The 23,675-nt window shown below is 43.1% G+C and overlaps 2 protein-coding genes across 15 annotated transcripts in view; one reads left to right on the top strand and one right to left on the bottom strand.

Moving 5' to 3' along the window:
- Positions 1 to 13,654, bottom strand: part of SPDYA (speedy/RINGO cell cycle regulator family member A) — a 28,515-nt gene extending 14,861 nt beyond the window's left edge. For 4 of the 14 annotated variants that reach the window (XM_087774304.1, XM_087774302.1, XM_087774306.1 and 1 more), the window contains exons 1-5: positions 8,196 to 13,654; positions 6,045 to 8,042; positions 1,520 to 1,766; positions 403 to 461; positions 45 to 130 (exon numbers count right to left, since the gene is read on the bottom strand). In XM_087774304.1, coding sequence (XP_087630430.1) covers positions 45 to 130; positions 403 to 461; positions 1,520 to 1,748 — 374 coding nt within the window. In that variant the 5' untranslated portion in view covers positions 1,749 to 1,766; positions 6,045 to 8,042; positions 8,196 to 13,654. The remainder of the gene's footprint in view (positions 1 to 44; positions 131 to 402; positions 462 to 1,519; positions 1,767 to 6,044; positions 8,043 to 8,195) is intronic. The other 10 variants (XM_087774303.1, XM_087774301.1, XM_087774305.1 and 7 more) reach the window with 10 other exon arrangements.
- A 299-nt stretch (positions 13,655 to 13,953) lies between these two features.
- Positions 13,954 to 19,915, top strand: EPCAM (epithelial cell adhesion molecule). Its single transcript, XM_087774316.1, has 9 exons — positions 13,954 to 14,254; positions 14,767 to 14,871; positions 15,509 to 15,749; positions 16,044 to 16,109; positions 17,343 to 17,406; positions 17,797 to 17,898; positions 18,014 to 18,208; positions 18,617 to 18,658; positions 19,392 to 19,915. The coding sequence occupies exons 1-9, from the start codon at positions 14,188 to 14,190 to the stop codon at positions 19,431 to 19,433; spliced, it is 924 nt and encodes a 307-aa protein (XP_087630442.1). The 5' UTR covers positions 13,954 to 14,187; the 3' UTR covers positions 19,434 to 19,915.
- Positions 19,916 to 23,675: the final 3,760 nt, after the last annotated feature.

Below are 23,675 nucleotides of genomic sequence, written 5' to 3'. Positions count from 1 at the left end.
TCCTAATAAAACCTAATAAAACCAGATAATTTAAAAGTACTTACAGAGCAACAAAGAAATTGATTCTGGTATGCTCATTTATTGTGAAGTTAGCCCTCTTGAAATAAACGAAAGTCATTGCCAAGAGATACTGTTTTAAAATGTAAAATGTTACATTCGTTATTAAGTATCAATATATTATTTCAGTACATCATTTCCTAAAACGCTTCGCACATTTATCTTGCGCCAAGATATTTTGGCCATTTTTATCAATGAGGAAAGCATAAACTGAGTTTCTTGAAGCTTCCATACGAACACATTAGAAAAAAATTATGGTCTGTATTTGCATTACAGTATCAAGTGACGAAGAGCAGATTTTTCAGTCAATATATGTTCTATTAACTAAGAGGGAAATACACTTACCTTGTCTGCAATTTTACAGCAACAGTCCATCCAAAGGAAGTCTTGGATTAGATCATCATCTGCAACAAAAGAAAGTTGTAGCATTTCAAACACCAAAATTGTTTTTGTTAGAAAGCGTTTGTAAATAAATAACAGATGGTCCTTCTATTAAACCAAATAAAAAGAAAGACCCTAGCCCCAGCAGTAGACAACAGAGAAACTGAAGGGAGAAGGAGACTAGGTATGAAAAAACTTAACCGCCAAAAGAAGACAAACTACCAGAAAGGCAAGGTGGAAAATCTAGTGACTGCATTTCATTCATTCTCAGTAACAGCAAGTGAAGGTGAAAAATCACCAGTATTTTTTCTATTAATGTAACTTCTTCCTGTGTTAAGTGGTTCCATCTAATAGCATACCATTACTTCTGATGAACCATAGACTGTTGAGATCTCTGCACCTTGATTACCAGGCAGCCTTTATAAGGCAATACTTGCGTGATTATCTGTGGTCAGTGCATCACTGTCTGTGAACATGTAGTATAATAGGATTACCACAAACTCTCTCTGATTCACTCCTCATTCAAGGTTCAAATAAAAACCAAGTGTAATCTTCCACTATTACTTTAGCTCATTACTAAATTAAATAAATACAAAACTTCATATGAGAGAGACAGAAACGCAAAAGAGATGCTACAACTCCTCAGATTTTCTTCCCATTCCACTTCTCCCCCTAAATGTTTATTCCCACAACAAATAACATGGTTATAAGACTGGGAGTCCAGCCTTTTTTAAGCCTCGTGTGAAACAAGATGTACATTGTTTATGTGTATTTGTTGAAATATAAGAGAAAACTGAAAGGAAAGGGAAATGATCATAAAAGGAAGCACCATACCACCTTGGTTTCATTTGTAATTTAAAAAGATACTTTTCATCAGTCTGGCAGCACTTTTTGTATTTTTAACTTAAGCATTAAATATTTATACACTTAAGTATAACAACAAAATATATCTAGACAAAGACATGGCCATTAATATCTATATAAAAAGCACTTCAAAAAATTATTGAGTTTATTAAACATACTTGCTTGATAGTTTTCTACTGTTCAGTCAATACATTATTATCTATCACTATTAACCTACCAAATAATTTAAAGAAAGCTGTCATTTCCTGACGCTGAATAACTAGACATGGTCCCTTTGGACATTTATATTTATGACTAGGAACCTTTTTTTCACAATTTTCTTCATGGTCTTTAAAAGTAGGCCGCTTTAGTCTAATAAGTTTTTTTTGCTGATGTGATCTGGATGCACTCGATTTTACATGAACAGTGACAGTGGGAGGTGTCTGACACACCAGATTGTGTCTCATTTTGGTAAGTAAAGGTTCCTGTTAAAAAAGAAGAAGAAATTAACTACAAAAATAGTCAGCTTAAGCAATAGTTCTCTATATTTCTTTTGTTTAAATGAAGTGTTTCAGTAGAGCTTGTACATCAGGTGATACAAAAATTAATTTTATCAGTACTAATTATCTAAGCCTTGTGCCCTAAGCCAACTATGTAGATTTCTTTAATTTAGTTCTAATTTGATAAAGCTCTTTTTCAGTGGAAGGAGCCTTCAATCTTTCTTTTTCCATTCAAAATTTTGAAAAATGGAAAAAAATCCTTTCCAGAAAAAGTTGCCGTTTGTCAGATGCTCATAGCCCTAGACACTTATTTAGATCGACCACAAAAATCTCCATTCCTCCCCTCCAATTTGTGATTGTGTATTTTTAAAAGAACACTTAATGGAAATAATGCAACAGAACCATAATTAAGCCATAGAGCATAAAAACTAGAGCCTTGAGCTCATAACATCTGGTTATAGCTATTGGGAATAAAAACTTATCCCTCAAGTAGGACATACCCTAAAGGCATAACCAGGGAAACAAACCTGAGGCGTTTGTAACTGTAAAAATCAAGAAGATACCAAATGGAGTGTGAGGAAAGGTATTTTTAGACAGGAGCAAATGCATTTACTGCTTCGATAAGTCCCTCCACAGAGCATGGGGCTGTCTGAGGCCAGCTCACGGCAGCCTACCTGGCCCCTAGCTCCTAGGCACCTGCCATATTAAAAAAAAAAAAACACAACAAAAAACAACAACAAAAAACCCAAAACCTAACAAAGCCAAGCATAACCCAAACGCCCCTCACGCGTGGCCGTGGCCGTGACTGTGGCTGTGGCTGCGCCCTGCGGGCTCCCCTCAGCAGCCCTTCCCTCCCCGCGCAGCTCGAGATGGCGCCTCCCGCACCCAATCGGAGCGCGCGAGGCGGCCGCCTCAGCCAATCGGACGGCGGGGCACTCTTACCTCCCCCCACCCTCCTCCTGCCGCCTGGAGGCGCTGCTCTGCGCGGCTCCCGCGGAGCCCGCCAGCCAATCAGAGAAGGGCACGGCTGTTGCTAGGCAGGCGGGCGGGCGGGCAGGTGGGCGCTCACCGGGCCTTGGGGCAGGGAGGCGGGAGCGGGTTCAGCGCCGCTGCGTTTCGCGTCCTTCGCAGTCACCGAGGGAAGGCGGGAAAGCGCGCCCTAAGGCGCTCGAAGTGTGGCACGCTGACTTCATGGGTTTAGAAACCTCTAAGCTAATGTCGTAGCTCCGTCCGGTGCCGCGACGCTCCGTGCGGTGCCCGCGGAGGGCCGGGCCGCGCGGCCCGGGGGCGCCTCGCGCCGTGGCTTTCCCGCGCAAGACGAGGTGAGCCCCGACACCGGCGCCTCCGGTCACCCGGGCCGTGCCGGCAGCGGGACGCCTCTCCTCGCCGCGATGCCGCCTCGGCCTGGCGTCCCGGGGGAGCCCTCGGTGTGAGCGGGGGCGCTGCCGGCGCGGCCTGAGGGGAGAGCGGGCACCGCGCCGGGCGAAGCGTCCCTCCGCCGCCGTTGCTCTTGCCTCCGCCGTCAGCTGTCCCCAAACGTGACTTTAACCTCTCGGCTGCCCAACGCCATTGCAAAAGCTTCCTTGAAACATCTCCCCAGGATGATCAACGTCTCCCCGGGAGGCACAGGACACGAGGGAGAAGGCATACCTAACTTCATTAAAAATGCAGGTGCAATATACCCTGCTGTTACTTTGCCACAGAAGCAATTAATGCATGTAGTATGCAGTTGGTCCAAGGCAGTCTATTGAAATGCAATATCAAGAATTAAAAACTCCCTTCACTACTAAGATTCAGTGTGAAATCTTACTGTTGTCTTTTGTTACAAAAGCTAAAGCTGTATTCCAGGAAGATGGCAAGAAATATATCCCATTTCATGGTTTCGTCCTGTACAGGCCAATTAAAGTGTAACTGGTCTCATTGGTTATGGTAATGCGAAGAGAGGCCTTTTTACTCCTTCCTCATCTTTTATTAATCATTTGCTAGATACTTTTATTTAGATGCTCTGAGTTAGTGAGCGTATTCAGGGAAAGGTCATATCAAGTTTCTGATCGTGTACTCCAGAGAGAGAAAGGAAGTGGTAAATGTATGAACTAACAACGTCTCTGTATGGAATAGGCTGAAATCGGGAAACTTGGCAGCGGGGCAGAGAGAGTACCAAATACACCAGTTGGGCAAAAGTCTGTTTGGGGTCCTCTCTTCATAAACGTGTTCAGGTTGAGTTACCCTGCATTAAATTGTTCTTTATTTTTGATAATACTTTTCATCTAAGGAACTCAAAGCGCTCTTCAATTAATTACCATTCATTTGATAACTGCAGAAAACAAAGAAAAGTTACAGAAGCTTCCATATAACTCTCTAAACCATTCAGACTAGGAAACAAGCTTCTGTCATTTTTTTGCCCTACTGCAAAACATAAAACTGCAATGATAATTGTGAAGTGCATGCATTCTTATTCTTTACATCTACACATTTGTATTCCTTGGCTTATCGATAAAAAGTGGCTTACAACGTAGATCTTTATCCACACAGAGCTTTCCAGGGTTTGTATGGGTTTTTTTTCCTGTAACACTCCCCTTTCTAAAATATTTTTTTTTGAGCTGGTGGTTCTGCAATGAAATATTAAAAGATTTTTTTTTTTCCCCAAAGATCTGTTATAATCAAGTTATTCAACACGTGTTGTGACTCTTTAACCCCTGCTGTTCTGTCCCCTACCTCCCAGGACCCAGGGCTCTGCTCTGGTACAGACCAGCTGCATAACCTTGGCTGAGACTCTGAGAAAACCAAAGTTGTGAGAAAAAGCTGTGAGAACGTCTGCAGCTTTACCTTTCTTTCCTTGCTGGACTCTACAGACTGAGGTAGGATTGCTGAGATGGGGATGACTCAAGGATTCATCTTGGAAACATCATGAAAAAACATCAGCGTGGAAAGGTTGATGCCTGAACACAGTGACGATAAGGAAACTGAACTTCACCTGACTCTAAATCCTCTGCATGACATAGTGGATTTAACTGGTTCTCAACTTTGCCTGTTATTAACTGCAGCTTTTAGAAGGTTGAACAATTCATTCAAGAGTATCTGGAAGAATATAGTTTTCTGATTTCCAGGTAGCTCGCTGGACATCAGGGGGCACTGTTTCACCACAAGGAATTTAAACTGAGACAATGGGACATTTGTCTCGTCTAGCACACTGGATTTCATGTCCTTTATTCCTAATCCTTCCTATAGGTGGACATTAAATCAACTTAGCTACTCTTCATCTTTATATGTTATCACAGTTTGAATTGATCTTTGTGTGTGTATATAGATAGATAGATACACAAAATTAATAAGACCTGGGTTTGAAAGACCTGGGATTCTTAAAAAAAACCTTATTTTTGAAAAAAAAAAAAAATCCATAAATGCACTGGAACTCAATTATATGAGATATATAGTTACATAGGTACCCAGTAGCTGGTCCAAAAAGGCAGCTGCAGAGCAGTTTGCTTCCTTTAAATAAAAAAAGGACTTAAAATTTTTCAGTGATTGAGTTGTTTACAGGTAGATTAAGCATCACTGAAGAAAAACACAGGGCTAGTAATTTCAATAAATTATATTTAGGATATACATACTTCTTTTTTTCATATTTAGGAATATGAAAGGTAGAAAAACAAATGCCTTTGGCCTCTGATATCCATTCCAGTGAACTTTTTTTTGTTGTTTATGAAGTTATGTTGTTATGAAGTACCATAGCAAGAACACCTGGTATTTCTTTTCAAAGTCAGTCATGAAGAAGAACCATTGGTTCTTCTAAATACAGATCATCATTCATAATAAAATACCTATTTTTCAATTATAGACTTTTCCTACTTATTGCAGAGTGTGAAATGGGGGTCGGGGGGCAGGGGAAGGCTATCTTCCCTCTAGAGATGACTCCTGACCTTGTCGGGAGGAACCCAGCCTCTCAATCAAAAATGTTTTAGATGAAATGCATGCAGGCTGAGAGCTCTGTTCCTAAAGACCATAACGAAACTGAAGCATTCATCTAAAAGCAAACTCTGGACATGTGGTTAACTCTTTCAGAATAAAGGGTGTAGCAAGTCACACAAGTTTCACTAAATTAAAAAGGAACAGATAAACCACCTGAACCCACATCTATCACCAGAAACCTGTTTTTTACGTGGGAAGAGAGAGTAAGGATTTAGATGAGTTGTGTGAAACAAATTGTTACGGCACCATGGTGCCTGGGCTGGGACTAAGCATAACAGACTGAATATGGCTTACCTGTTTGCCGCTTGAGGTAGCAAGTGAGGATACCGGGAAGGCGCCTTACAGCTAAATCCTTGCTTTTGACAAATGGTACAGTGTGATTAGAACTACAAATGGTCCAGTGCCACTGAAGTTTATGTCATTGATGGATGAATGGACAGGAAGATTGTTTTCAGCTTTGTTTACTTGAAAAGAACTTCCAAGCATACAGCAGGGTTTTCTAATACTGAAGTCCAAGAACAACTGTAGTTATTCTCAGGTACTGAGAAATTCAGGCACTAGAAGAAAAAAAATCATTTGGCAATTATGTAGTGAACAAGAAGTGTACTGACCAGATTAATACAGCAAATGGTAAAAGAATGTGAAGGCTGCCAGCAAACACAGTGCATGTTCAAACATGCTGCTTCTGCATACTTCAAAACAGCCAAGTACTCTGCAGCAGAAAATCTACGTAGAGTACAGGGGACTTAAGTTTGAACTTGCTGTTCATTTCTACTGCAAATAGACTTATATATCCTCTGTGAACTTAACTGATTCCAAGCAGACAGTGGAAGCCTTTATTTTTAAGGATTGGCACTTCTGTGCTGGTTGTAAATGAAATGAAGCAGTCTTACCTGAAGAGTTCTGATTACTTTGTCAAAATAAATAGATGAGATAGACTAGGCCTTCACCATCATGTCACAAAATGGCAAGTGATGAAAGATGTATCTCTCAACATCAGTAACTCAAAATTCAAATGCATAGTTTACAGTCAAGGGAAAGGAGATGAACTGTACAGTACTCCTTTAAGTGTTTTTTTGAACCTTCTGACGTCACCCACCATGTTCTAACTTTTTAAAGCCACTAGAGACTGTATTTTGCATTGGCGAGTATGTAATAACCATGGTTATTTGTTACCCAGCTATGCCCACGCTGTTTCTTCATACTGCGTTGTGCAAAGAGCAGTAATAAGCAGGACTGCTCTACACCACCATGACCCTGGAGCCATTTGTTTCAGCTGCCAAGAGCACCAGGCTTCCCGAACCACAGGTGCAGGAGCACGGAGCAGGTGTGTGTCGGCCGTGCCCAGGGCACTGCCGGGGTACTGCGCCTGTGCAGAGGGACTGGATTGCCTGCATGCGCGTTGGGAAAACGCAAACTCTTCTGCTTGTATTTTTCTCCTCTTTCCTCTCAGAAACAACTAGCAAACCCTAGACTTCAAAAGTCTTGGCGATGAAGATCTAGCTGCACCAATAAAACTTCAAGAATTTTACTTAAAAAACCATTTTTATAAAATCACATTAGCTGAAAATATTCCATTCACGTCTAGTGAATAACACACATGCATGGTCTCGCTGATGTAATGTATACGTACACAGTAGCACACAAAACCACAAAAGATCTAAGCAACTTATTATGCAGGAAATATATCTTTTTATCTAGGGAGATAAAAAGTAGAAACACTTTGGCACTTTCAAAATAACGTCCTAATTCTTTTCCTGAAGGCAAGTTCAGCATTTCTTAAATAATACCTGTTTGAGTGCACGAAGAACAGGTGGGAGCCTTCAATCTCTTAGCTAGCTGGCTTATGATTAACTGGGCAAAACGTGTAAATTGCATCAAATCTTTCTCATCTCGTTTTCTAATTCCGAAGTTTAGATTTACCTTTCAGTTTACTGGTCACAGAATACAGATCACTAACTCTTTCAAACACAGGGTGTCTATTCTCTGTTTTTAAACTGTTGAACACAATTGAATCTTTGTCCGTGACCACAGCCCCTATAATATGAAACAATAGTAGTAATTGCAACGGGACAATTTCTCTACTGTCAAGAGCCTTATTTTGATGGCACGGCATGCAGAAGCCTCACCCCATGGAAGGATTAATCAAGAGTAATGTACCTATCATTTCTGAAGGGAAAATTATTTTCATATGCAAATAGATTGGCTCCAATCCCCTCATAACTGCTAAGAAAGGAACAGCATCAAGTTCAAGAGTGGGAAGGCAGAACTTCAAGGACAGCCCTTTGGAGACTAAAACCAGACAAGTTAAAATGTAAGCTGGAAAGAGTCTGGAATTTTTTTTTTCCACTCCCATCCACTGGTCCAGGCTCCACACAGTTAGAGTTGCCACAGTTTGTTAAACATTGAACGCCCCTCCCAAGAAGCAATGGGCTCTATAATTACCCCAGGCAGGTCAAAAAGCTTGCTTCTCCGAGTTCAGTAATCACAAGTTGTAAAAGTTCTCTCACTCAGAGGCTGAAGCAATAAAATGACTAGTACAAGGGCTGTAAATTAAAGTGCAAAGAGAAACAGATGAACTTTGGTAACAGCTATTGCTAACTGAAAAAATAAGGGAAACTCATGAACTAGGAAAGTAGTTACAACATAAAAGCAATTTATTTCAGTGAGGAAAAAAAAAAACCATTCTGTGAGCTATGGAACACCTAGCTCTCTTAACCCCACTCTGCCGTCCGTTGTGTTGCACTAAACGGTGTTTGTGGGATGCAGTTTTTCTGCTCAGCTCATGGGTGTATTTATTCACCTTTGCTTGGGGTATGACTACACACACAGATCGGAGTGAGGCAAGAGTGGGTGGGGATTTCCAGCATGCGAGTTGCTCCGTGGAAACTGCCTGTGTGCACGCTGTGACCCTGTTTACACTGAGCAATACATGTCCATGCTTACTGCTGGGTACAGCTGTGTCCACAGGTTGTTACTGTGGGTTACCTGACATACTGTAAATCCACACCCTAGCTCGCCTTGTAGCGACCTGTATATATAGCCAAGTCGGAGACAAGCAAATTTAATGGCAGACACCTCCAGGTTGTGAGAAAAGTACTTAATGTGCCTTCTGATAACACCATACTGAGAGACGGGACAACTATCTGTCTGTAAAACCATCTGCTTTGGTTCTGTCCACAGCGCAGAGATGTTGTCATGCGATAAAACATGTTAAAAACTATTTAGGACACTCTCAAACAGTTTTTAACAAGTGTTTTGACAAAGTTCCATCTGTATCTTCTTTCACAGAGAATGGCTAAAAGGGCAAAAAGAAGTATCTTAGATGCCAGAATTGAAACAATTTTAGTGTAAACGCAGCTTCTCTTACTACAACTTGTGATCCCATGTTTTCCTCTGAGCCCTTTCCAAACCATGTGAAACCAGCAAGCGTTCTGAGGGATTGGGCACAGTATGAAATTAATATGCTTGCCCATCTGCTACGAAGTAGTCTGGATGAAGAGTTATTAATTTTTTTACACCTAATGCTGCGCATTTTAAGCAGCTTTGAATGCTGACAATAGACGTTCTAAAAAAATGCTGTAGGTATAGGAGCCACGGAGACGCATTTTCAGGTACGTACAGACAGGGATGACAAGCCTGTTACTGACCCCACCCACTGGAGCTAAGACTAAGCCCTGGCAGGGGGGTGAGGATGCCACAACATATCAGATGGGTTGGTTTCTATAATCCTCAAAGACGCAAATAGAACATGCATTAATTGCATGAGCATTTCTCTCCTGTGGCTACACCCTGTCTAGTTTTATGAACCTCGGAACCAATAGCCCTTTACCTCTTGGTAGATACTCTTACTTTCGGGGTCAAAGGTCTCCAGCCTGAGAGAACCAAGCTGTGGGCTTCTGAAGCCGAGGACAGCTTCATGAGTGTTGCCACTGCCTCTGAACTCATTTCCATCTCCAGTCTGCATGGCAATTTCAGCAAAATACAGCAACTGTGTTATTACTCAAGGAAAAAAAAAGTCATGATCAAGAAACGGGCCAAAAATAAACAAAACGTGTAAACTAGCTTTTTTACAGTGTTCAGAAGTAGCTAGACACTCAGTCTAGCAGAAAGGCACAATTGTTCATTTCTTTTCTTATTGGCTCTATATTTGACCAGCTCCATACGGCCAAAACATTTAAGCCCTCCATGACTCCAAATGTTCTCATTACTCCAATCAACAATACTACTTACCTGTTATGTAGTGTTTTTCAAACCTGCAGGAAAAATAAAATACGCAGAAGCACCAGTTTTACTACACTTCTTTGAGCAGCAGCATACATCGGTTTGTGAAGGCATGGAATCATCAGAAACACATCATGGACAAGATACTCTATATAATTTTTCAATATTGTCCTCTTCCTACAGTGCTTTCAAGGCTTCATTCTATGCAAATGGTATAGTCTGCAAAAATAGTTGTACCCAAACATTCCAAAACTGTACTAAGTTCCTGAGCAAGTCTAAAATATAGATAATGTATAGAGCAATGTCTACTGTCCAAAAAAACTGTTGGCACTTTTGAGCGTAAGACTGTTTCTGGTTGTTTCTAACTTTGTCAGCCTTAACCATTTAAAAGTCATCATGAATGTTCGAAAGTCATTATTTCTGTTGGGAAAACACTAGTAAGACTATGTTTTGCCATTTGGTATAATACATGGCCTATTTTCTAGGGATGAGACTTTGGTTATCTTCAGAAGGGTACACCCAAAACCGATCAGGTTTGCAGGCTCTGAAGAATCTCAGGTAGAGCTAGATTGCCACATCTCTGATGGCACCGATCATGCTCTCTCCACTCATCTCTCTGATCTGCTGACCACAGTGCATGTCACAGCCCCACCCTGCATCGTTTCCTGATACTTCAGGAGTGACTCATACATCCTCGCAACTTTCCCTGAAAGCAGATTTTGTCCTTTTTCTGTGCCTGGGGAGTATCACAAGCCACGCACCCAGTTTCTAGGGAAGACCTGGAAATGACCTCACAAAGACCTAGGCCAGATCCCACTAATTCTTCCTGACTTCAGAAAGAGCTGGATTTATCTCCTTGGATCTGATCCACGGTTCACTGAAGTCAACAGAAAACCTCCCACTGGCGTCACCGGCTCTTGAATACTTTAGTGAACTGAACTTTATTCTCCAAACAGATCTGGAGCAGATGGAAATTACAGAGCAAAAGCTGAAAAATACATGAATTTTCCAAATGTAAGTTTACATATTCTCTAGGCCCTGGTGTTCAAAACTTTTCTTCTTTTTGCTATATGACAGAGCCAGTAATGTGCTCGTAGCATTTAAATTATCATTTGTCTGAGCTGTAATTATGCTTTAATAAGTGTAAACCACAACTAGCCTACACTGCACTGCCTAATCAGCACTCAGCTATTTGATAAGAGGAAGTATCTCCAACAGTTGATAATATTACCCTGTTTATAACCAACAAGCAAGGCCTTACCTTTAGAGCTGTACACTGAGGAAAGTTCATATAGAATAGCCATCGAATAATGTTACGTATTCCAGCACAGAGTTACCTATTGCCACAAAAGGTACAAAAAAGACACTGCCTTCCAACCCCCTAGACGCCAAGGTATCTGTGTAATGAAGCTACTTTGATATTTGGGCCCTTTTATCTTTTTAACCATATGCCTGCTTCACTAGCTTTGATTCTACGGAGAGGCTTCCGTCAAAATAACCTGTAAAGAGGGTAACACTAACACTGTTGTGAATGGTCCCTCATTTCCATTGCTTTGCTGGAGAATGACATTGTGTAGAGCAACTCTCTCTGCTTCTAAAATACTGAGCAACGTTCCACAAGAATTTCTTCCGATTTGGAAACCTGGGGAAATGACAGATAACAAGCTCTTTATTAGCTCCTGCAAATTGGAGCCAAATTAAATGCTGTACTACAAAATGCAACATGATGCACCTATCTTTGCACCACAGTTATGGTATGGCTTTCTATAGGTAATAGCTAACAGTTCAAGGAAAATATAATGTGTCATAGTAAAAACCCAAAACACACTCTAACAGGCTTCTTTAGTCCACACAAATACCCTGAGACCATTCAACCCTTAGACACTAAAGGTTACAGCTATTTTTTGTATACTGACAGCAAAGACCCGTCCAGTATTTGTAGGTCATTGAAGAGACAGTGCTACTTTCAGTAGTAGCCACTGTGAGGTTTCAAGACTGCAGACTAAGGCTTGGATTTTTAAAACCAGGCACAGAGGTTTACCTACACAGAACAAGGGCCAGGAGAACGAGGATTAGCACGTACCCAGCCTGTTCTGTTCTTCTACATCTACATATTAAAAAAGGCAAAAGCCGATCATAAAATGTACTGTTCAACACATTATCAAGGCTTACGTAGTTCAGTTTGGCAATTTGGTAACAACAGCGTTAACTCTTCTCATCTTCAACAAACCAGTACATTTACACAGAAAATGAGCTTTACAAGAAGGCAGGCATTTCTGAGCCTATTGATCCTGCTCATCTTTCTGAAGAATGCCATCATTTGACAGCAGCAATGCGAGAAGTCCATATCTGAGACTTTAAAATCTTCCAAAGTTTTCACACGGCTAAGATCATGCTCTTGAGTCTTTGACAAGTATCAGAAGAGTGTTAAGAAGCCACACAAAACTGCAAGAAGAGTCAAGATAAACGCTGCAAAACTCTAATTTGGACTGTACCAGGAGCAGACCCAAAAAAGTCATTTAACTGAGACCCATCCGAGACAGCACCTACCTGAGAGCAGCAGGGCACTGTAGACAATAGTAAAGACAAAACCAGTGATACAACACAAACACAGCTGCGCACAGAGACAAAACCACAAAGATAGCTAACCTGCACATACATTTTAGAACATGCAAAGGTTTCAAACAGTTTCATTAACTGAGGTCTGCGCATACAAAAGCCGCAACAAGTTTCTATTGTACAGCAAATGCTGGAAAGAGGAAGTTTCAAGCCTTTGGAAACTCATGCATTTCTCATAAATGCAGGAACAGACTGAGAGAGATGTCATTCTGGTTTTCTCCTGTACTAAAATGACTTGTTTTTCTAGGACACTAATATATCTTTCAGAAAGATCTACGCATATGTTTTTAACTGAATTAATAAACTCAAAAAAAGCTTCAGAAAATATTTTCCGTCTACCATACCCATCTTTTGTCTTCCATTTTGGCATTACTTTTCCACTTTGGAAAGCCATTTTAAAACCTGCGGCAACCTTGCAGGGCGCTGGCACTGCCTGCCATTTTATAGGTTCCCACAAAGCTCTGCTGCTCGGAGACAAAGCCCCAAAGACCACATTTTTCTGAACAAGGAAGTGCGGATACTGCAGCACCAGAAGCGACTCTCTTCAGAGCAGTCCTATGGCAGAGCGACCTAGTGTGCATTTTAGAAAAGAAAAAAAAAATAGCAGAAAGATCCTTAAAAAATAGTTTCTTCTACACAGATAGGTGTTCTGTTTTTTTCTTAAGTTAACTGAGGGATTATCAGGATTTATTTTAAAGACTAAGTCCTCATGAGGTAGTTCAAAGGGCACCACTGGATGTGAACAGAACTAACCATAGAGCGTGAATATTTATTACAGGCTCTCAGCGTGCCGAGAGCGGACTGCGGGAGGGATCCGTGGCCGCCTGCCCGCAGAGGGGAGGGAAAACACCCCCCGCCTCCCTCCTGAGGGAAAGGAGAGGCAGGGCCCGGCGGCCACAAGGCCAGGGCAGAGACCTCGGGGCCGGCCACCCCCGGGGCTGCCGGCGGGCAGGCCTCCCCGCGGTTCCGGCCCTCGGAAGGCCAGCGGCGGCGGCGGGAAGGCCCAAGCCAGGCGAGAAGCCGGCTCTGCTCCCCCGGCCCCTGTGCCACCGTGCGGGGCGGCCCCCCTGCCCCGCAAAGCAAACACGCCCGGGGGCTTCCCCCGGTGACTAACAGTTTCTCTTCGACGGCGGGGCCGGCCGCCGGCCCCTCCACGACACCCCCGCCCCTCCAGGGCAGGCGGGGAGGTTTCACCGCCCCTTTACCAGGACCGACCGCACCTCGGGACGCCCCTCGGCCGCCGCTCCCCCTCCCCAGCCCTGCGGAAGAGCCCATATTTGGGCTGGGCCGGGCCGGGCGGGAGCGGGGACCCGCCCTGCCCCATCCAGTTTCGCCCAGGTGCGGGGGGGAAGGGGCGGCGGCGGTTTAACTGCGCGCCCGGCTGCCCGGGGAGGAGGAGCCGCCACCGCCGCCCCCTCCTGCCCGTCCCAGGTGTAACCGGAGCCGGGAGGGCGCGGCGCAGCCACCACCACCTGCGGAACCTGTCGGGCGGCTCACATCGGTTCCCCGCCGCGTACGCACCGCTCCGTCTCCTCCGCCCGCGCCTCAAAGGACTTTTCCCCGGCCTCTCCGCGCCCCGCCGCCGGCCCCAGCCATGAAGCCGCTCTGCGGGGCTGCGCTCCTGCTGCTCCTCTGCGCCGCCGCCTGCGCCCAGCAGAGCCGTGAGTGCCCGCACCCCTCTGTCCGCCCCGCGCTCCACCCCCCGCAGCCGCGCTCCCCTGCCCGGTGACCCTGTCTCGCGGCCCCTCTCGCCCTCCGCCGCCCGCCCGGCCGCCCCGCTGGGCGCTCCGCTCGGCGCGGCGCCACAAAATGGCGCCCCCTCTCCGCCGGGGGCGCGGGGCCGCTGGCGGGCGGGGAGGGGCCGCCCCGCGGGCGGGAAGGTGAGGAGGGGGCAGGGGCGGCCGGCCGGCCTCCGCGCCCCTTTGTCCTCGGCCGGAGGGGGCCGGCAGCCCGCGGGAAGGGCCCTCGGGCAGCCCGGGCGTCGCGAAGGACGTTTCCGCCCTTCTCTAGGGAAGGGTGGGTGGCGAGGTGGGAAGCGGTGGGGCACGGGTACCTCATACCCGGCCGGCCAGGGGCGGCTTTGTTTCTCTTCCCCGCCCGCGGAGCAGCGGGCGGCCGGTGCCCCGGGGTGCTCGGCTGCCCGCCCGCCCTCACAGCCGCGCTTCTCTTCCAGCCTGTATCTGCGAGAAGAACAAGCGCGTCTCCAACTGCAGGCTGGTGGACGGCGTCTGCTGGTGCGACTCGGTTGGCTCCGGCGTGTCTGTGAACTGCAACACCCGTGAGTAAAGCACGCGTGTCGGCCGCGGCTTGGCCTGGGCGCGTTCTCTGGTACGGGGCGGTGAGGAGAAGTGCCAGCTAAACGCAAGGGAATACGCGAAGATGAGCATGGAGTTCCCGGCAAATCACGGTAGTAAGGAAGGAGAGCTGCTTCCTGGTCTTCCAGATCAACTGGCAATGGAAGATAAGCGTTTGGGATTCCTCCTGCGTAACTAGTGTGGGCGTGCGTACGCTTATCCTGACGCAGGCTCCCCCAGCCTCCTTAATATTCAGCCTCTAACGGCAAGAGTTTCTCAAAGATTAATTTTTAGCTTCCTTCAACGCACGTATCGTGACCTCTACAAATCTAGAGGTCAGAGAGCCTTGTCTCAGGACCTTACTCTTGGTTCGAGCTCAGCTAAGCTGTAAATGATCCTCTGGCTGAAGGAAATTGAAGGTGGCTGGACCTCTTAGGCGTTTGGCTTCAGAAGCTGATGTACCGCAGTTGTGTTGACTTTCCGCACCACCTACGTGTTAGGCACCCGATCTTCCTTGTAATGGCTCCAAATCGAGTTGCTTCTGACGTAACCTTGTGCTTTTGCAGACTAAGAGCTCTGTTTTAAACGTGCTGCATAATGTGACTTTCTGGTTATTTTTAGTGACCTCAAAATGCCTGTTGATGAAAGCAGAAATGACAGGCTCAAAATCAGGTCGTCGTGAGAAACCAAAAGATGCATTTGAAGATACTGATGGCCTTTATGATCCAGAGTGTGAAAATACTGGTGTTTTCAAGGCGAAGCAGTGCAATGGAACCACCTGTTGGTGTGTGAATACAGCTGGTGTTAGAAGAACTGACAAACATGATGCAGACTTGAAGTGCAATCAATTAGTCAGAACGACGTAAGTCTTCCAACAGGGTGTGCTGTGACACGAAAACATTCCTGTATTAGGTTTTGTGCTGTAGAGGATTTATTTGTATGAATGATGGGCTGGGGATGAATGAAGATGGAGTAATAAACACTTGATTACCACTTTTTTTTTTTCTTCAGAAACAAGGAGACATTGAAGTGTTTTTGAGGGGGCTTGCTTTGTTTTCCTCTCACTGCTCTGTTGTTTTCCCTGGGGTTAGGTTTTTAGTATGTGGTGTTACATGCACATGCTTTGAATATTCATTGTATTTACTTATTACTTCAGGTGGATCATCATTGAAATGAAACATGCTGAGAGAAACACTCCTCTGAACGCTGAATCTTTAAAGAAGTAAGTGGTGATAGTAAGATGTCATGGCAATCTCTGTATGTGCTACTAGATATGTAGCGTATTTCTAAACAATTGTTTAAAAGCATTGTCAAATCTGTGAACTCTTTCTAAGGCACCTTAGAAGTGACCTACAGATCCTTCATAGAATTGCTTTGATTTTTATTGGAAATAAATTAAGAGCTAACGAGATTCACTTCCATTTAAAACTGATAGCTACTTTTTTTTTTATCAAGTCAATATACTGAAGGAAATGGAAGGTAATAAGGTGAAACTGCCCAAAAAGTAAACTGACAAAGATGGCATAGGGACTGCAGCAGCAGAAAAACAACAGTTTAGCTACTTCTTGGCTAAAATAAAATCCTACTTCTCTGTCAGAGATCATACAGCAAGAAAAATGGGCTTGTAGCTATTAGACACTACCCCGCACCTCCGAATAAAAGCTACTAGTCTCTAGCTTCTCTTCTAAACTCTCAAAACTGTTCAACTCTTCTCTCTAACACTTCAGTTATGTATGTGTTTATTTTTCAGTAAGTGCATCTTCACTGTTAGGAATTAACAGAGCTCTAGTATAATAATGAGAGCGTACTGGGTTTGGTTGGGATGGAGTTAATTTTCTCCAGCGGTTGGTATGGTACTATGGTTTAGACTGGTGACCAAAACAGTGTTGATAAGTCACGAATGTTTTAGCTGTTGCTGAACAGGGCTTACATGGTGTCGAGGCCTTCTCAGATTCTCACTCTGCTGCCCCAATGAGTAGGTTGGGGGTGGGGAAGAGGTTGGGAAGGGACACAGCAGAGATGGCTGACCCGAATTGACCAAAGAGAGATCCCATATTGTATAATGTCATGCTCAGCAATAAATCTGGGGGGAAGTTTTTCCCAAGTTGCCATTGCTCGGAGATACGTTGGGCATCCATCTGCTAGTGGTGAGTGATTGCTTTTGCGTCACTTAGGGGTTTTTTATTTTCCCCAGCCAATCCTTTCACTTACTAGACTGTCTTTATCTTGACCCATGAGGGTTTTTTTTCTTGCTTTTACCCTTCTGATTATCTTCCCAGTCCTGGTAGGGGGAAGTGAGTGAGAGACTAGGTGAGGGTTTAGCTGCCAGCTGGGATCAACTCACCACAGAGAGACTGCAGGAAAAAAGAACAATTCTACTAGTCTTCCCTGCTTCTGAAAATGGATGTGTAAAATAATACTGTTTTTAACAGCTATGGCTTTAATATCCTTACAGGTTCTTCAAGGATGTAATTACCAGTCGTTACATGCTGGATGGACGCTATATAAGTAGCGTTCTGGTAAGAGACACATAATTTTTAGTAAAGTATCAGAATTTTATTTTGTTGTGAATAACTTTGAAAACTCTTGTCTGACTAATGCAGTACAGCATGAGTCTTATTAGAAGCTCTCAAAATAGTGACACTTATTGAGCAGCTAGCAAATAGCTGTATCTGAACTGAAATAATGAGAAATTACATATTCCTCCCCTCAGTCTGTAGATGAATTCTTACTTTGCTTCAGTAAAAAAGTGGAGTTTGAATCGTACTGTAAACAGTTGGCTTGAGAACAAGTACCATAAACTTGATTCAGGATGTGCGGTTACAAGTTGGATCGTAATATTTTGCTGTGTATTTGATAGTTGGATTTAAACTAGCCCCTTCTTAATACCACACTATATTCTTTTGCAGTATGAAAAACCTTACATTACTATTGATTTGAAGCAAAATTCCACAGACAAATCTCCTGGAGATGTGGATATAGCTGATGTGGCCTACTACTTTGAAAAAGATGTAAGTGTGTAAAGGGCAAAGTCTGTCAAAGATGAGATGTGTATGTTGTGTTGCGTTTAGTAGTCTTACTGTGTGCTGGCTAAAGCAAGATGAGTTATTTCCTATCTGTTCTTAGGTGAAACGTGACTCCATCTTTCATAATAATGAACTAAACATCAGCATTGGTAATGAAGCGCTGAGTTTTGAGAAGACAGTGGTCTACTATGTTGATGAAATACCACCAGAGTTTTCCATGAAGTCTCTGACTCCTGGCCTCATTGCTGTTATTGTAGTAGTGATAGTAGCAATAGTTGCTGCAATTGTTGTTCTGGTAAGTTCGAACAAAGCTGCCAAGCAGAACAGGTAACAGCATATTTTGGGAAATAACGTACCAGGGTAATTGGACTCTGACAGAAACGGTCTTCCGCTGTAAACTGGCTTCTTTTTTGAGACTTGGGAGGTGGGAAAGAGGTGATGGACGTACCGTCACTGTTTCAGGTTACAACTGAAGGGCGTTGTGTGGAAAACAAAAGTATTAGGAAAAACTCACTGAGGTGAAGAAAGTATCTGCCTTGTCTCCTGGCTTAAAGTAGTTGGGATTGACGGGCAGCCTCTCATGTACCTCGCTTTGGAAGGATGGGGAAGGGACAGCTTCAAGTTTGGACTTTTAAAGTCACAACCAAATTAAGTCTTGACTTAGACATAACTTTAACTTTACAATTATTGTGTCCTCTTACAGGTCCTCACGAGGAGGAGGAAAGGGAAGTACGTGAAAGCAGAGGTAATTAATTTCTGTTTATGGTATATGGGCGGGGAGGAGGTGGGCCAGAATCCAGAAACTCCTAAGTTTGCTGTAGGTTAAAAGCTTGCTTTGGGTGCTTCAGATGTGTTCAAGGAGACTGAATATTCAAATTCTGTAACTAGTTTTCATCTCTACATAGTTCACCTGGTTCGTACTGCACTAGTTTCAAAGGCAACTGCATTTGCCTGCAATGATCTGCTGCATTTCCCAGGGGTGGGGGGCAGTGCTGACAGCAAGTACTAATTTTACATATCTATAGCAAGGGCTGTACAGCCTCCAGGAAATACCGATAGTCTTGTTCTGTCATGAAGACCTTTGCTTGAGGTATTTGCATGGAGCTTGCAGTTTCTATTGAAGAGCTACTTTCTGATGGAATTGTAACAAATGGTACTAGTGCATGGTGCTTCACAGCAAGCGCAGAGCCTTTTGTAAAGGCATCTGGAGGGTGTTGTAGCTAAATAGTAAAGTCTGCTCCCTGCACACACCCCAAAGAGTGCTGTGTTGTTTTTGGTTTGTTTTTTTGTGTTTTTTTTTTTTTTTTTTTTTTAATAATAAACCTGAAGTGTTACAGTGGTCTTGGCACATTCTGTTCTGGTAGTGTTACATAAAATCCCTTTGCTAATGAAAATCTGGGTTGTTAAGTCCTATTGACTTCTTGGGTCTCCTGTTCAGAAGTGGCACAAATGTTCATGTCCCTCTACCTCCTCTCCAGGTAAAGGAAATGAATGAAATGCATAGAGGGCTGAACGCGTAATTAAATCAGCTGAAGACACAGTAAGATTCAAACAAGAAGACAAAAGAAACATTGGAGGCATGGATCTTAACTCTTAGAAGATTCCTGCTGAAAGGGAGGCAGTTGTGCTCTCTTAATGATTGTTAAAACTCTTAACAGCCAAGACTGGTAACCATGCTACTACTTTTCCTATTTGTTGAGAGTTAAATCTTAAATGCCCCATCTTACTCAAGTAAGCAAACTTCACTATTGCTTCCTGATTTTATTTTTTTATGATGATGAAATGAGTTGACAACTGCTGTTACTAGGGTTTTGGAGCAGACGTGCTTAAATGGTTATTTTACCCTTGTGGGAGGTTTATTGAAAATAATGATTTTTTTGTAGCCATGTTGTAACGAGACTGTCTCCTGTATAACTGAACATAATGTTTTTATGGCTGTTTGTACATATTTGAAGTTGCTGTAACTTTTTTATGACGTGAATTAATAAAACTTTGAAACGGACTTCTAATTCCATGTTGAAATTATGATGATCTGCTAAGTTACCGTGCTTGCAAATTCAGCAGTATGGTATTTCCTTAAAGCAAGCAACCTCAGCATAGGTGAAGATATTCTAGAATTCCAATTAACGAAGTTTGTATTAGCCATCTAATATCTCAATAGCACTTTTTTTTCTTAAAGCTGTGAAAAGTATGCTTTATCCTATTTTCTGCTCTTAATGTGCAACAGGAGTAAAATGATAAAATATGGATTGTTTGTATAACAAAATAAACATGCTGTGAATGTAGCAATTTCAGGAATGCATAGGCTGCTCTTTCAAATGCTATGTAAGTAGAATAAAACAAGCCTCTAATCTAGACCATCTCTGGTGCAGGGTTGGGGGCGGGCAGCCTTGGCATCTGACTGTGGAGCTGGGGAAGAGCTATTACCCCATTACGATGACTTGCGTAGCTGTTCATTGCAAAGTTGTTGCACAGCTAGAGTCCGTTTCAGCTGTTATTACTGTTTACTGTCGTGGAGGCTGACCAAACTTACCCAGGCTATCTACTGCCTCCCAGAGCTTTGGATAAAGGAGCTTGCTTTGGCAGTCAGTAATCTATGTAATGTATAGTGGCTAGCAAGTAAACAGGTATAAGTCTGTCCAGCATATCTGATTTATAAAGGAAATGCTGTAACTCCTGTTGCCAGAGAAATAATGAGATGCAAGATAAGGAACTGAATGACAAATCTTATTACTAATGTGGTGTTTGTTTTGACCCCCCCCTCCCTAAAACAGGAAAAGTAGGATAAACTACTGAGATTCCATGTCTGCGTTCGTGAAATGAAATGTGAAACATACCCCATTAGAGAGCTTACGTGTGTCTGCTAAATACAACAGGGACGTTACTGGGCTGTGTTGAGCGTACCTTCGATGTCGCAGGTCACCAGTATACCTTCTGCCTTTGAACAAGGTGGTAGCTGACGTGCGCGTGTTCCTGTGCTGGGTGTTGAAATGCAGGCAGCGACCGTTCCCTTGGGTCTGCCAACACCTGGTGCGATGAACTTCGGTGTCTGTGTGCTGAGCTGCTGCAGCCCCCAGGTTTTACTAAATTTCTTCTGAGCCTACAGTATGTTTTGGGAGGTGGAGGCATGTGCGTTGATTTGCTCTGTCGAGTTGCTGCTCCTGCTAAGCGCAAAAATCCCGAAGCAGGGAATTTACTGGAGTGCTTTGCAGCCTTTTCAGGCACTTTTTCAGTGACAGCTTCTGTAGGGCTGTCTTTTCCTCTGCCAATACGTGCCACTCCCTTTCTCCCCAGGGATGCAGGTGGTCTGCTGAGGTAGGATGAACTTCATACAATTCCATAAGCTGTTAAATAAACAAAGTCTGGTTCTCAGTAAGCTCGCCTTTTGCTGAGCCATGTGTATTATTGTCTTCCCCAATTCTTCACTATCTCCATATCCTATACTTTCTTAAATGTCTATAATATGGTATCCTTGCCATTCCTTTCTTCTCCCCAAGATACTAATGCTGCTGTTTCCTCTCCTCCTCCTCTCCCTACCCTCCCCATCCCGCCTTCCTACCTTATTTTTGGCCTGTGGGAGGGAAAGAGATGCGACGTGCTGCGTCTGGGCTGGAGCCACACGTGTGCTGACTTGACTGGCCGGTGTGTGCCTGCTGTGTGGCACTCGCTTTGTTTGAAAATTGTTTTCTCCCTACTTTTCTCACAGCAGAGGAAGACAGATCCTTTTCGATTTTTTTTTCCCTAGTGGAGCTTTTCATATGAGATACTTGCACAAGCTCTTTGTCTCTAATATGGTCTGCTCCCTTGCCAAATTTGACTGAAACTAGCCAAGGGGTCAGAAAACCACAAAGTTTACAGAAATTAATTAAAAAATAGATGACAATTTTAACTAAATTCACAATTGAAGAGATTGTACTGTTGATCTGTTTCTAAACTCAGCTACTACGGTAAAAACATGATGCTGCTCAGCTCTCAAAATGGTCAATAATAGGTTTTTCCCTAGTTTCCTTTTCTAAATAGTTTTATTGACCTTTATATTGGGTTTGGTTTTGTTCTGTTTTGTTTACTAAATGCTGCGCTTGTGCAAAAGTCCAGCTGCATAAAAGTGTGTATTTATGGGGAAATGGAAAAGGATGAGGGGGACAAAAGTTGCGAAACTAGCGTATCAGCATCCTGCAGCTTTATTGTGTTTTACAGTGGTTTATAGCTAGAGGAGACTAATGTGCTGAAATTATTTAAAAAACAAACAAAAACAAATACTGAGATAGTGTCAACTCTCCACATATGCAGGCGATATTTCTTCTCATACATAGAGCAGTTTTGAACTGGCAAAAATGATCGCTACTGAAAAATAATACGGTGTTAAATAACAAAATACTAAGTGTTCTCTATTTTAATACTTTGAAAGCATTCAGTAAAGTTAAAAAGCAAGTTTCCTGTAAAAGAAACGATAGAACTTAATAAAAGAGTATTAGTCACTGCATCCATTTTTGACAAGGTAAATATTTTGATGCTTCCATTTGCCTAATTCATTAACTTCCTTCCAGAAAGGAGCATGTTTTTTAAATCTAAAGTTCTACACAAAGTTGTGATACCATGTTCCCTGTCTTTTAATGTCAATTGTGATAAAGGATATGAAGGGCAGACTGAAGATTTACTAAATAGTTTGAGACTGAATAAATGAGATCTTTTGTTACAGAGAGGGGATGGACACAAACTGTACAAGAAACCCTAGTAATAATATTTATCTTAGTGCCTGTGTACAACATGGGAAAATAGTGTTTGTATAGGCAAGTGCAAATCTATTACTTCCTTATGAATTATTACACTAGCATATATATTAATTATTACTGCTGAGCAAAATTAAATAAATGTTTATGCAAAGACAATGAGAGACTTTTTAGAAGAGGATATGCAAATAACATATTTGAGAAAGCATGACCAATAAAGTCGATACAACTTTCTTCCAAAGACCTGAGTAATCCCTAAGCATAGTTTCCAAAACTACAAAATGAAAGGTCAGTGTTGTGTACGTAGGGTCTGTTGACAGTAGCACGCTCATTACCCTCCCGAACAATGATAGTAAGTTTGGTAAGAGAAATAACGTTGCTTGTGAACCAGGCTTATTTTTTTTAATTTATTTATTTTATATTTTTTTTTATATTTATTTTTTATTATTATTATTGAGCAGTCCTCACCTGCTGGACTTCGATTGCTATAACATACAGTGACTTTGGATTACAGACTACTTGAAGTAGCCCGAAAAATATTCTAGGGAACTAAAAATGCTAGCAGTTCCGCTGCCCCAACTTTACAACTGCTCGTTACTGAATTCTAGCAGCTCCCAGGAGAGGCTGCAGTCTGGTATTACACAGGTCCGTCGCTGGGCACACGGGCAGTCGGGCACGCTGTAGGGGTGCCTCCTACGTTGGGACAGTCGGGCCCGTCCCCGCAGAGTTTTATGAACTCTGCTAAAATCTTTGTCCTCCTTGTCTTAGCAGTGACATGTAGTGGCAGACATACGCAAGGGAAAGGGTGGTAGGCAAAAAGGAGGTGGTGTGTAATGTTAGAGGCAACACCTACCAGCTTATAGCATGTAAAAACTTCATACATGTAAGAAGTGCTTTTTTCCGCTACTAACCTCTAAATGCACTGCAGAATTCTTGCGCGTTCAGGTGCCTGCAAAGTACAGCACGGCTGCGCCAAATTGGTCCGAGTGAAAAACGTGCATACAAGAAAGTTAAAAGGTTCTTTACAAGGCA

This window comes from Nipponia nippon, unplaced genomic scaffold, assembly GCF_047370975.1.
Source record: "Nipponia nippon isolate SJK-2023a ecotype South Korea unplaced genomic scaffold, ASM4737097v1 scaffold_4, whole genome shotgun sequence".
NCBI lineage: Eukaryota > Metazoa > Chordata > Aves > Pelecaniformes > Threskiornithidae > Nipponia > Nipponia nippon.
The sequence above is the reverse complement of the archived record's forward strand: the minus strand, read 5'-3'. Positions and strand labels throughout refer to the sequence as shown.

Excerpts from the sequence above, each read along its gene's own strand:
- EPCAM (XM_087774316.1), top strand. The coding sequence starts at position 14,188 with ATGAAGCCGCTCTGCGGGGCTGCGCTCCTGCTGCTCCTCTGCGCCGCC. Across the intron at positions 14,255-14,766 it reads CGCCTGCGCCCAGCAGAGCC|CCTGTATCTGCGAGAAGAAC; the intron begins GTGAGTGCCCGC and ends CTTCTCTTCCAG. Across the intron at positions 18,209-18,616 it reads TTGCTGCAATTGTTGTTCTG|GTCCTCACGAGGAGGAGGAA; the intron begins GTAAGTTCGAAC and ends GTCCTCTTACAG.